At 41.3% G+C, this 12,833-nt stretch overlaps 1 protein-coding gene across 1 annotated transcript; it reads right to left on the reverse strand.

Moving 5' to 3' along the window:
• Positions 1–3,993: 3,993 nt before the first annotated feature.
• On the reverse strand, positions 3,994–8,026 carry ATP5MC3 (ATP synthase membrane subunit c locus 3). The gene is made up of 5 exons (XM_082465522.1): positions 7,892–8,026; positions 7,593–7,704; positions 6,323–6,400; positions 5,223–5,416; positions 3,994–4,529 (listed from the first exon to the last, which is right to left on the reverse strand). The coding sequence occupies exons 2-5, from the start codon at positions 7,629–7,631 to the stop codon at positions 4,415–4,417; spliced, it is 426 nt and encodes a 141-aa protein (XP_082321648.1). The 5' UTR covers positions 7,632–7,704; positions 7,892–8,026; the 3' UTR covers positions 3,994–4,414.
• Between the last annotated feature and the right edge of the window lie 4,807 nt (positions 8,027–12,833).

Below are 12,833 nucleotides of genomic sequence, written 5' to 3' on the forward strand. Positions count from 1 at the left end.
TACTATAATAAAAAAAAAAAGAGTAAAAAAATTATTTGGCCATATATGCAAGGGTTTATTTCTGGGCTCTCTATTCTATTCCATTGGTCTATTATGTCTATCTTTACGCCAGCACCACCGTTTTGATTACTGTAGCTTTTGTAAGTTTTGAAATCAGAAAGTTCACTTTTCTTTTTTTGACTTTCTCCACATCTTCCTTTAGTTCTTTGATCTTTAAGACAGTTGTTTAAAAGTCTTTGCCTAGTAGATCTGCCATCAGGTCTTCTTCAGGGGCAGATTCTGTTGATCTTTTTTTCCTTTTAATGAACCACACTTTCCTGTTTCTTTGAATATTTTGTGATATTTTTTGTTGAAAACTGGACATTTGAATCTAATAATGTGGGATCCCTGGAAATCAGATTCTCCTCCTTCCCCAAGATTTGAACTTTTTATTATTTTTATTTATTGTTGTAGGCTGTCTCTGTGCCAAGGATCAACCTGATGTGTAAACATAAGGTCTTCTCAGGTCTTTTCTGAGCCATGACTTCCCTTGGGCACAAGTGGTCACTGTCCTTACTCCTGCTCTGCACTTCTTTTATTCACATGTACTCCATATCATATACCATGCCTTTCCCCTTTTCAAGCCCACAGTCTCTCTTCAGGAGTATGCTTCAATCTTGTATTAAAATTCTCTAACAAAACAACATACTAACTTCCCCCAAATCAACTTTTTCCTTGTCATTCCTAAGATAATCATACTAAAAATCAAAGCATGGGCTTTGGAATCAAAGATGACCTGAATTTGGATCCTGACTTTGCCACTTAATGGCTATGTAATTTGGGGAACTGTTTAACTCCTCTGAGCCTTTTTTCTCTGCATCTTGGAAACCAATCCCAATTTTGCATGGTTGTCATGAAAGTTAAATGACATAGTATATGAAGTCCCTAGGATAGGGAATGGCACTTATTTGATGCACATACCCTCTCCTCCTCCAACTGGTTCCCATCAAATCCAACTGATACAACTTTTGTAGACACTTTTAAAAAAAATACTCATTGCTGCCATCCTAGACTGGACCTTCGTTGCCTCTCAGCAAAGCTACTATAGCAACCACTGACCATTACTGGCTCCAGTCTATCCTACACTGTTCTTGTATTAAACTTTCTTGGCTCTAGACCTTCAATGGCTGGCTGTGGTCAAATGAATAAAACCCACACTTTTACATCTAACAAATTACATAATTTGGCCCCAGTTTACCTTTGCAGCCTTATCTTACACTATTTCCCTACCATACCCAGGCAGCTCTGTTTCTCACGAACCTTACCACATGCTATTCACTAGCTAAGATACCCTCTTATTCTGGCCTTTCTTCATTCCACCAGTTCAAGGTTTATATTAATTTGTAGAAAAATAACTCTTCTTCATGTGATTCCATCGTTAGAAAACTCTTTCTACTCCCCTGAACATCTTAGTACTTACTGCCACTCTTCTGGAACTCAGCATTCTACTTTGAGTTTTAGTTATTTCCATACATGTCTAGTGTTTGGGGCTAGATGACAAGTTTTTCTTTAGTTCAAACATACACTTCATACTCAAATCTGTATTTTGGTTTAATCCCAAAGGCATTAAAAATACCACATTCCTGCAATGAAGAAAGGTAACATGTTACCAAATAAGAAGTATGCCTGGAAATCTGAAATACCTTTAGGTATTCTAAATAAATACAGATGAATTAGCACTCTACCACTCTTGGGTGCTCTTGTCTCTTGGAGTTTTTTAACAGGCCAAACTTAGCAACATGGAAAACTCATTTGGTCTTCAATGCGAAAACATCTTTATTGGCCTCTGTTCAGAAACTAAGAAGTTAGTGAAAAGCATACACCATTAATATTTGCTTATAAGGCTGGTAGTACTTGCTGCAAAAATGGCATACAATAAACATTTCTGCTGTCAAATAGATGTATTCTAGTGATGTACTTTCAATGTCAGAAACTTGTTACTCCAAGTAAGGTAAAATCGCCTGTGGTTATACTTCTAAGTTATACTGATTTTCTAAAGAATTTTTTTTTCCTCAGTAACTTGGAAGCCAGGCAGCCACAGCACAATTTCCTTTTCATTCTTGGGGGATTTCCTCAGCTAAGGGCATGTCTTATAAGAAACCTGTTCCAGAATCAATGTTTCAGGCCTCTTTAAACACCAAACCAGCACTAAGCAGGTTTTTTGTTTGTTTGGCCTAAAATGAACTTGTAACAGAGGACTGGTTAATCTAAGTATTTCCCTAGGACTTAAAAAATTTCATATGATTTTACACTATGGACTTTGTGTTAATTGTACAGTACTTCTTCGTAAACTGTAGTAAGATATGTATTTTCTTTTAACCATTTTAAAGTGTACAATTCAGTGGCATTCAGTGCATTCACAATGTTGTACAACCATCACCAGAACACTGGTTACCCCAAAAGGAACTCCCACACCTATTAAGCAGTTACTTCCCAATCTCTACTCCCACTAGCCTTTAGTAACCACTAATCTGCTGTCTCTATGGACTTTTTTCTTTTTTTGGTGGCACTGCGCAGCTTGTGGGATTTTAGTTTCCCAACCAGGGATTGAACCTGGGTCCTCGGCGGTGAGAGCACGCAGTCCTAACCACTGGACCACCAAGGAATTCCCGTCTCTACGGATTTGCGTATTCTGAATATTTCATGTAAATATTCAGCCTTTTGTGCTTGGCTTCTTTCACTTAGCATGTTTTCAAGGTTCACTCATGTTGTAACGCTCATCAGTGCCTCATTTCTTTTCTATGGCTGAATAATATTCCATTATATGGATATACCACCTTTTATCATCAGTTTATCCAAACATCAATTTGGTTGTCTTTACCTTTTGGCTATTGTGAATAGTGCTGCTATGAACATCTGTATATAGTTTTTGTTTGAATGCCTGTAATTCTTTTGGGTATATACCAAGCTGTGGAATTGCTGGGTCATATAATACATGTAATACTTCTTTACATTGCTAAATTCAAATACTGAGTAGTACTATTTAAGAAAATAGTGAAGGTTCCAGGACATTATGTAACATAGACTAGGTGATTAACCAACCAGAAAGTGGTAGTAGCTCCAGTTCTTTAGTGTTTTTGACACTTTTATAGAGAGTGGGAAGGATACAGATAAGTTAGTGATTCTCAAATAATGTGCACAAAAATTACCTGAGAAACCTTTTTAAAAATGCAGATGGCTGAGTTTCAAGGCCAAAGACTCTAATTCAGTAGGTCTGGAGCCTAGGGATTGGTACTTGAGACATCCTAGGTGATTCTGATGGAGATGGGTCTTCCCACTGCACTTTGACAAACCCTTGTAGCTGATGGCTCTTTCTCAACTGAAATCAAATTAGGCAGAAGGGATTAAAGGAGTAAAATGAAGCTTTCCAACAGTCATCCTAACCTTTTATAGAAACCCTGAAACTGTGATGACAAATGATGTAATGGTACAATATATTTGCTAGGGGTAAAGCTCAGTCTTTCTATAGCAGCACCCCTTTCTTCATTTTAATAGGCAAAATTTGACCAATAAGCAACACGTAGTATTATAAACAGAATACTATTGAACCAATTGTCATTCCCAAGACTCCTATTATAAACATTTGTTGGTATCAAAGATAAGCAATGCTTTAGCAACTTTTGGCTTTAAATTTAAATTCAGTTTACTTTTTGATATTTGGTTTTTAATGAGAGCCTTGTTTAAGCAAGAAACTAGCTGCTAGTTAGACTGAGTTTCTTCTTAGAAGACAGATAAGATTCACTATAGACACACAACTGCTTAACGTGAGACCTACTGAAAAGTAAAAATCACCTCCCTAAGCCCAACACCCATTTAATAAGGCTTCAATTCCTAAAAACCCAACATGATTTATTTTTTGATCCAGCTGTGTAAGACCAGCCAGGTTAGTCCTGGAAGGTGATTCTGCTTCCAAGTATTGTAATTCACATTAGCCCTTAAAAACACAAAACCATCTTGAGTAATTAATATCTTGATTTAATTAATCATATTTCATAGAAGCTCAAAGCACTCAAACATTCCCCCTTTACATGAATAAACAAAAGTCCTATAATTTACAATGTTCAGAACACTGTATAAAAGAATTCCCATAAAAATTACATTAGGATCTTTTCCATCACCAGGGCAACTGCAGTAGTTTCCTCTGACTTGTACAGCCTCTGCCTGAATACATGTTCTTCTTTGTGATGATCTAAATTTAAATTTAGGTTAAGTACAAATCACAGCAAAAATGAAAGTTTTCATCTTTAATGAAATGACTTTGGAAATAACGTACATTTTCATGACACCAATGCTACAGTTTTTGGAGTCACAGTAAGATACACAGAATTACATCCGTAATTAACATGAATGCCAACATTTCAAGCAGTAATTTCTGTTACATGGCAAACAAAATCAAGAAAGCAACCATCAAACAAAAGAGACCCATAGCTTCAGACAAGGCAAATCCCAGGATAGCATATGAGAACAGCTGCTGTTTCAGCGAAGGGTTTCTAAAAGAGACAACACATATCATTGTTACTCTGAAATATTATTTGAATTTTAACATGGTTGGTAAATGTTCAAGAACCAGATTACTAGCGTGAGGATCTTTGTAAATTGGAAAGTACCGGAACAGTGTTTTGCCTAGATCTCTTTTGGTTCTGCCTTGACATTCCTTTCTCCTCATTCCTAATCATATGGGGAGAGGGAGACGCTGTCTCTCTATATCAATATAAATGGTTAAGTCTTCATCCATTTTGAGGGATTCTGACATTCTTCTTATCCCCATGAAAGTATGTTCTATACTTTTTAAGATTTGATAGTTTAAAAATAAGGTCTTAAATAATAAAATGGAAGCTGATATTTTTAAAGCATGAGCTCTCTTAATTATATTCCCACTACAACTTAAAAATTAAAGAGTGCAGACTCTGAAGTCAAAGTGAGTTAAAATTTATTTTCTGACACTGGCTTTGACTTTGGGCAAGCAGTATAACCTCTGTGTCCCTAGTCCTTCACAGGTAAACGAGTGTTTCTCCAAGGCGTGTTGGGAGCAGTGAGATAATTGCATGCAAAGACCTCAAAATATAATACAAGACACAGACAAGCACTTAATACAAAGTAGCTATGATTATTTCACTAGTTTTCTAAGTTTCCAATTATTTCAAGCATGTTTTTAAACTAGTTTATTCGGCAAAAGGAATTACCTGGCGTAACCAATGATGAGGCTGCCGAAGACTGTGCCAATACCAGCACCAGAACCGGCCACTCCTACTGTTGCAGCACCTGCACCTATAAATTTGGCCGCAGTATCAATGTCTCTGCTGACTGCACTGGTCTGGAACTCCCTTTGGATTAACTGAGACACACCATTCTGGGCCCCATTAAATACCGCAGAGCTCTAGAGAACAGGAAATAAAGGCAAAGGTCAAATCAGCAATCATAGTTAGCTATTTTAATTACCGTACTGTCAAAATGATAACCACTTCTCTATTTTTGTAGCTGAGTTTGAATAGGAGGTGGTGTGGCACAACAGAAAAATCTGGGGCTTAGAATAATTCCCATCTTGCAGAATAGGAACAGCAATATCTACACCGCATAAGGTTTTTGAAAATTAAGAAACAGTGTACGTGCATATGCTTTTTATTTTTAATTAATTAATTTATTTATTTTTGGCTGCATTGGGTCTTCATTGCTGCACGCGGGCTTCCTCTAGTTGCGGCGAGAAACTAGCAGAGAAGAGTAGCAGGGGCTACTCTTCGTTGCAGTGAGCGGGCTTCTCATTGCAGTGGCTTCTCTTGTTGCAGAGCACGGGCTCTAGGTGCGCGGGCTTCAGTAGTTGTGGCACGTGGGCTCAGTAGTTATGGCTTGTGGGCTCTAGAGTGCAGGCTCAGTAGTTGTGGCGCATGGGCTTAGTTGCTCCGCGGCATGTGGGATCAGGGCTCGAACCCGTGTCCCCTGCATTGGCAGGCGGATTCTTAACCACTGCGCCACCAGGGAAGCCCTGCATGTGCTTTTTAATAGAGTAGGCTGTTCAGTAACTGTTGCTATCATAATCTTAAATACAGGCAACTCAAAACCATATACTTAAGTATATATACTGACTATATTTCTTAGCCAATTCAGGTGGGTAAGTTTTGGATACAGAAGTTTCTTTCATTGGCTCATTCTCTGCAAATTTTTTGGATGAAAGGGTGGAAAGGACTGCCTCAAACCACTCATTAATGAGGTTTTTCCCCTTCACTTTAATCGAAACCATAAGGCTTATCTGGTAGTGTTACTTAATTTCTATTATTACTGCATTTACCTCTCCAGTCCTAGCCTCCGGTCGAGATAACACTGACGCAGAAATTGGTCTGTATGCAACTCTGGATCCAGCTCGGATCTGTTAATGAAAAAAGATTCCATGTATTAAGTAAAAATACAGATAAGACTTCAAGGACCCTTTTGCACCATGAATTCTAAAAAGGCAAGCTGCAAAAATGAGTAAGAAAAATTATGACTTTTCTCTATTGATTCTTATCTTGTCTGGTCATTTTTCAAGGCACGAAGCTATTTTAATAAAGTTGTTAATGCAATTTTAAAGCTTACTTCATAACGTATTTGTGATATTCTGAACAAAACTTCTGAGAACAATTAGTTAAAAAGAATAAGTATTGCTTTTAAAATTTCAATTATTGTAGCGCCACAATTCAGATCAGAAAACCAGCAATAAAGACCCCACATTCTTTGGTAAGTTTAAGTGGATCAACAAGTAGGTACAACAGCACTATAAACAGCGTGTCATTTTAAATAGCCCATTAGTTAACATGAGCTTCCGCTATTTCTAGGATATTCCTATATGTCCATTAATCATAGAATTAAAAAGCAGTTTAAGCAATTCCACATCAGTGGAAGAACAACCGTTGAAATACTCTGACCATAAGGGCACGTTCCAGTCAACCTTCTCCGCCCTTGAGTGTCCACTAAATTAAGGTCACAGAAAATCCCTTCACAACCAAGACCTGATTCTCTAAGACAAACCCCCGAGATCTTCACTTCACCAAAAGTGTCCAAAATGGTTTTGGAAATAACATCCCAGAAGCAGGAGGAGAGATTTTCGGGTCTTGCACCAGCCGCCTCCGCCCACACAGGGTGAGGCAAGTCCCTCCCTCTGCAGCAGCGAGACTGACCTACAGATCAGCAAGTGAGAGTGCAGCCGCGACGCTAGGCCTCGGAGGCCCCCTCCACCCTCCACTGCCCCCCAACCCTCGCGTGGCCGCGATCCAACGGGGTGTCGGAGGAGGTGGGGTGGGGGGCCGCTCCGGAACGAGGGGCAAGGAGGGTTTGACCTACACCGAGCTGGGCCTGACAGGTAGGCCTCGGCGGCTCTCCACCCCCCGAGTGGAGGGGAGGAGCGGAGTGAGAAGCCCCAGGAAGAGGAGGAAAGGGAGAAAAGGACACAGAGGTTAAGGGGCTAGGGAGAGCTGTCCCGAGAGGGCGGTGTGTCCTGCCCCGAGGTGACCCGTTCAACAACGTGGACGCCCGGGCCAAGTGGTCGGGGCCTCGAGCCCCCGGGCCCAGCCTGGGCTACGCACCAGAGCTGGGGTGCAGGCGAGCTTGGCGCAGGCGAACATCTTGCACTCTTCGGGGCGGCGCGGCTGGAGGACTTGGGTGACAGGCGACTAGGGCTCCTCTCCCGCTTCCTCTCTGCGGAGGCAAAGAGGCTTAAGGTCAAGTGTCCTCCGAGGGCCCGTCCTTCCACCCAGGTCCCGCGGGCTCCCGTGCACGCGGTCAGCTCGGGCCCCGCGCCAAGCGAGGCGACAGCAGAATGAATGGGTCCCTCCTGGGCGCGGCTCCACCTCAGCCAGGTCCGGCTCCCGCGCCCTCCGCTTACCTTCCCAGGAGGTGGCAGCGGCCGAGTCAGCAGAGGTCGAAGGAATGGGGCTGGGCGCGCAGGCGCGGTCCGGCTCTTATCCGCGCCGCGGCACCCGGATGCAGAAGGCGGGGAATCGGGTGCAGCTGGGAAGACGCTCAAGGTCACTTTGTAACAACTTTATTGGTAACCAGTCGGGAAAGGCAGCTACAGCCGCCCGGAGACGGACTGACGAGCAGAGGGTGGCGGAGAGACAAAAAGAAGAAATAAAGACCAGCCCAGGCAGAGAGAACCGAACAAGTTGTTTCGCCTTTGATCTAGGCTGGTCGGAGGATAGTGGGACTTTGTCTTTCAGTTGATGCTTAATGAGATTTGGCCTTTTATCAGTTGCTAGGTCTCTTTCATAGAGGAGCTCCCTTCCTGGTCATTCTCCTCTGTGAAATGGGACTCTGTGTGGGGAAACGGTTCATTCTGTGCTTGGCAGAAGCAATTAGGGTTACCAGCAAAGTGAAAATGCATTTCTTTAAAGGAATCTGGAAAAGAGTTCCAGAGTCTGGAATAATCTTTTGGGTGAAAGTGGGCCTGACCTACTGGGACAAAGGAATAAGCAAATGAATAGATCTAAGAGCTTCGTGACTTGGGCACAAAATTGCCTCTTGGTAAAGTGAGGCAGGTCGGTTTTTCTTCCAGCCCCATGGTTGGGAGAATTAAGGGTTGTCAATGTTTTTTCATGTAGGGCCAGGGACTAAATAAAGTCTGAGTATTTTCAAAACTGACCCAACTTTAACACTTGTTTTCGGTAACTTTGGACTTCAGATGAATACAGAAACGTCTCAGAAAAATGGCTCTTTCTGGACTTCTGTTAAGTCCTTGAATTCTGTAAATCTGACTTAATAGTTCTAACAAGTGGCTATCAGAGGTGATACAAGTCAACATAAAAGATTAAATATCTAGTATGCCCAGCTGATGGGATGGCTGGGGGCTGAAATCCCACCCACTTGGCCTAGAGCCCTGGTACAACATGGACCCAGAGGATCACTTCTTTTTCCAGTTGGCACAAAGGTGCAATATCATCTAGCAGTAATCCTGGGGAGAAGCCCTCAGAACTAAAATTTGAAGAATGAATAAGACTTTGTCACTGATCTAACTTCACAGGCAAATGCTTCAAAATCACATGCAAGCTTATCATTTTAGTTTCAATCTCTTTTTAAAAATTAATTAATTAAAGTTTTATTTTTGGCTGTGTCGGGTCTTAGTTGCAGCACACGGGATCTTCGTTGGAGCACGCAGGCTCCTCTCCAGTTGCAGCGCGCTGGCTCTCTAGTTGAGGCGCGTGGGCTTAGTTGCCCCGTAGCATGTGGGATCTTCCTGGACCAGGGATTAAACCCATATCCCCTGCATTGGAAGGCAGATTCTTAACCACTGGACCACCAGGGAAGTCCCCAGGTTCAATCTTTAGCCCATAAAACAGAGATAATTCATACGTGCAGTTCAAAGAGAAATTATTAGTATATTTTCTCAAGTACTCAGTTCTTGCCTGAAGTATGTGGTAAGATGTCCTGTGATGCTTAAAGGAGAATAAACAATAATGCTCTGTATTAGTCAGAGTTCTCCAGAGAAACAGAACTAGCTGGAAGAAAAACTGGCCTCACTTAGTAGGATCCTACAGGTTCTGTTTCTGTGGAGAACCCTGAGTAGTACAGAGCACTATTGTTTATATAGAGAGAGACAGACAGACAGACTGACCGGATGACCATGAGGAATGGGCTTATGTGGTTATAGAAGCTGAGAAGTCCCATGAGCTGATGTCTCCAAGCTGGAGACTCAGGAAAGCTGGTGGTATAATTCAATTGGAATCTGAAGGCCTGAGAACCAAGGAGGCCAATGATATAAAGCCCAGTCTGAGAAGATAAGATGGAATGTCCCATACCAAAGCCAGACAAAGATGTCACAAAAAAAGAAAACTACAGGCCAATATCACTGATGAACATAGATGCAAAAATCCTCAACAAAATACTAGCAAACAGAATCCAACAGCACCTTAAAAGGATCATACACCATGATCAAGTGGGGTTTATCCCAGGAATGCAAGGATTCTTCAATATACGCAAGTCAATCAATGTGATACACCATATTAACAAACTGAAGGAGAAAAACCATACGACCATCTCAATAGATGCAGAAAAAGCTTTCGACAAAATTCAACACCCATTTATGATAAAAACCCTCCAGAAAGTAGGCATAGAGGGAACTTACCTCAACATAATAAAGGCCATATATGACAAACCCACAGCCAACATCGTTCTCAATGGTGAAAAACTGAAAGCATTTCCTCTAAGATCAGGAACAAGACAAGGTTGTCCACTCCCACCACTAATATTCAACATAGTTTTGGAAGTTTTAGCTACAGCAATCAGAGAAGAAAAAGAAATAAAAGGAATCCAGATCAGAAAAGAAGAAGAAAAACTGTCACTGTTTGCAGATGACATGATACTATACATAGAGAATCCTAAAGATGCTACCAGAAAACTACTAGAGCTAATCAATGAATTTGGTAAAGTAGCAGGATACAAAATTAATGCACAGAAATCTCTTGCATTCCTATACACTAATGATGAAAAATCTGAAAGAGAAATTAAGGAAACACTCCCATTTATCACTGCAACAAAAAGAATAAAATATCTAGGAATAAATCTACCTAAGGAGACAAAAGACCTGTATGCAGAAAACTGTAAGACACTGATGAAAGAAATTAAAGATGATACAAACAGATGGAGAGATATACCATGTTCTTGGACTGGAAGAATCAACATTGTGAAAATGACTATACTACCCAAAGCAATCTACAGATTCAATGCAATTCCTATCAAACTACCAATGGCATTTTTCACAGAACTAGAACAAAAAATTTCACAATTTGTATGGAAACACAAAAGACCCTGAATAGCCAAAGCAATCTTGAGAAAGAAAAACAGAGCTGGAGGACTCAGGCTCCCAGACTTCAGACTATACTACAAAGCTACAGTAGTCAAGACAGTATGGTACTGGCACAAAAACAGAAATATAGATCAATGGCACAGGATAGAAAGCCTAGAGATAAATCATAGGAACTATAGGAATAGCTACTACCTTTGGCTGAGGAAGAGTGAATAGTAATGAAAAACTTAGAAATTTAGAGGAGAGGACATGGCTGTCACAGGAACTTGCAGTTCACTTGTGGTAAGGAAACTTGCTGAAGGCACGGGCCACAAGTGAACCATGAGGATTGCCGAGGTGAACACAACCAGGCCTCTGCTGCAAGCCAATCCACCTGAAGAAGAAAGGAAAGTCCTTCCTCCTTGTCTGGCCTCACAGTGTCTTTCCAGTGCCCTCTATTGGCCAAGCCTAACATTTTGCCAGTTGTCATAGCAGAAATGCCTACTGGGTCCAGTTGTAGAATAGAAACAAGGCATAGAAGGATGGATTTCTAGTGGAGAAGTCATAAGTTACTAACTAGCACAGATGGTAAGATTCTCAAGGGCAGGGATTAGGTCTAATTTGTATTTATGTCTTCCACAGCACCTAATGTAGAGTATTAAACATAGTAGTCACTCAATAAAGTTTGCTCAGTAATAGACAGGGTACTTAGTATGTTTGAAGTAATTTGCAGAAACTTTATTATTCTTCTCTTTTAACTAAAATTTTAGGCTGGGACTTCCTGGGTGGTGCAGTGGTTAAGAATCCGCCTGCCAATGCAGGGGACACGGGTTCGAGCCCTGGTCCGGGGAAGTCCCACATGCCGTGGAGCAACTAAGCCTGTGCGCCACAACTACTGAGCCTGTTCTCTAGAGCCCACAAGCCACAACTACTGAAGCCCGCGTGCCACTACTGAAGCACATGCGCCTAGAGCCTGTGCTCCACAACAGGAGAAGCCACCGCAATGAGAAGCCCGCGCACCACAACGAAGAGTAGCCCCCACTCGCCGCAACTAGAAGAAGCCCGCGCGCAACAATTAAGACACAGCGCAGCCAAAAATAAATAAATTAATTAATTAAAAAAAAATTTTAGGCTGTTGGGATAAATTAGAATGACCTCTAGAATTTCTTTTTTTTGCTCATATTGCAAAATTCAAACTTAGAGAACTTGAGGAACATTTTTTTGCTTTATGGCATGAATTTGTTCAAACAAACATTTTTTCTGTGCCTAAGAAGGATTCTGTATTTATATTCTCATGTGCCTAAAGAATTCATTAAAAAAAACAAAACAATAAAGCACTTTATTGACCTGTTCTATGATACAATAGAATATTGGCAGGAATGGGACATCAGCTGAAGCAGAATAGGCCCTGGGCTGGGTTGTGAGGTAGGCAAGGTCTGTCTGTGGTTAACCTTTCACTTCTTTTCTCAATGCCTTTGGTCCATCCTTTGGCAACTTACTCTCTCTGCTGGCACCTCGTACCTTCTTGGTGTCTCCTGGCTATGTTAGGCTTTCCATGGTGGCATCTACTGAAGCCATCTCTTTCCAGGCAGTGTCCAGCTTCTGAACTCTTATCCATGTAAAATCTAACTTATTGCTTGCTTCAGCAGTGCATATACCAAAATTATAATGATACAGAGAAGACTAACATGGCACCTGTGCAAGGATGACACTCAAATTTATCACGTATTCCATGTTTTAGTAATTTGCTACCGTTTCCCTCACAGGTGGGGAGGGATGTGAATGCATCTAAGAAAGGGAGAGAATTACAAATGCATTTCCTGTGTTTAAAAAATAGAAGGTTCATCGATGGTTACCTATGGTGGAAGGAATAGATTAGAGAGAACAAGAATAGAAGCTAAACCTCTTTGAATATGCTTTGCTTTCTGGATTTGAATTTGGAACCATGCAAACCATTTATAAAAGTAAAAAAAAATTTAGGGGCTTCCCTGGTGGCACAGTGGTTGAGGGTCTGCCTGCTAATGCAGGGGACGCGGGTTTGCGCCCT

Source organism: Balaenoptera physalus (genome assembly GCF_965194825.1).
Source record: "Balaenoptera physalus genome assembly, chromosome: 6".
In the NCBI taxonomy this organism is placed as follows: Eukaryota; Metazoa; Chordata; class Mammalia; order Artiodactyla; family Balaenopteridae; genus Balaenoptera; species Balaenoptera physalus.

Excerpts from the sequence above, each read along its gene's own strand:
- ATP5MC3 (XM_082465522.1), bottom strand. The coding sequence starts at position 7,631 with ATGTTCGCCTGCGCCAAGCTCGCCTGCACCCCAGCTCTG. Across the intron at positions 5,417-6,322 it reads CGGAGGCTAGGACTGGAGAG|AGCTCTGCGGTATTTAATGG; the intron begins GTAAATGCAGTA and ends CCTGTTCTCTAG. Across the intron at positions 4,530-5,222 it reads CTCATCATTGGTTACGCCAG|AAACCCTTCGCTGAAACAGC; the intron begins GTAATTCCTTTT and ends TGTCTCTTTTAG.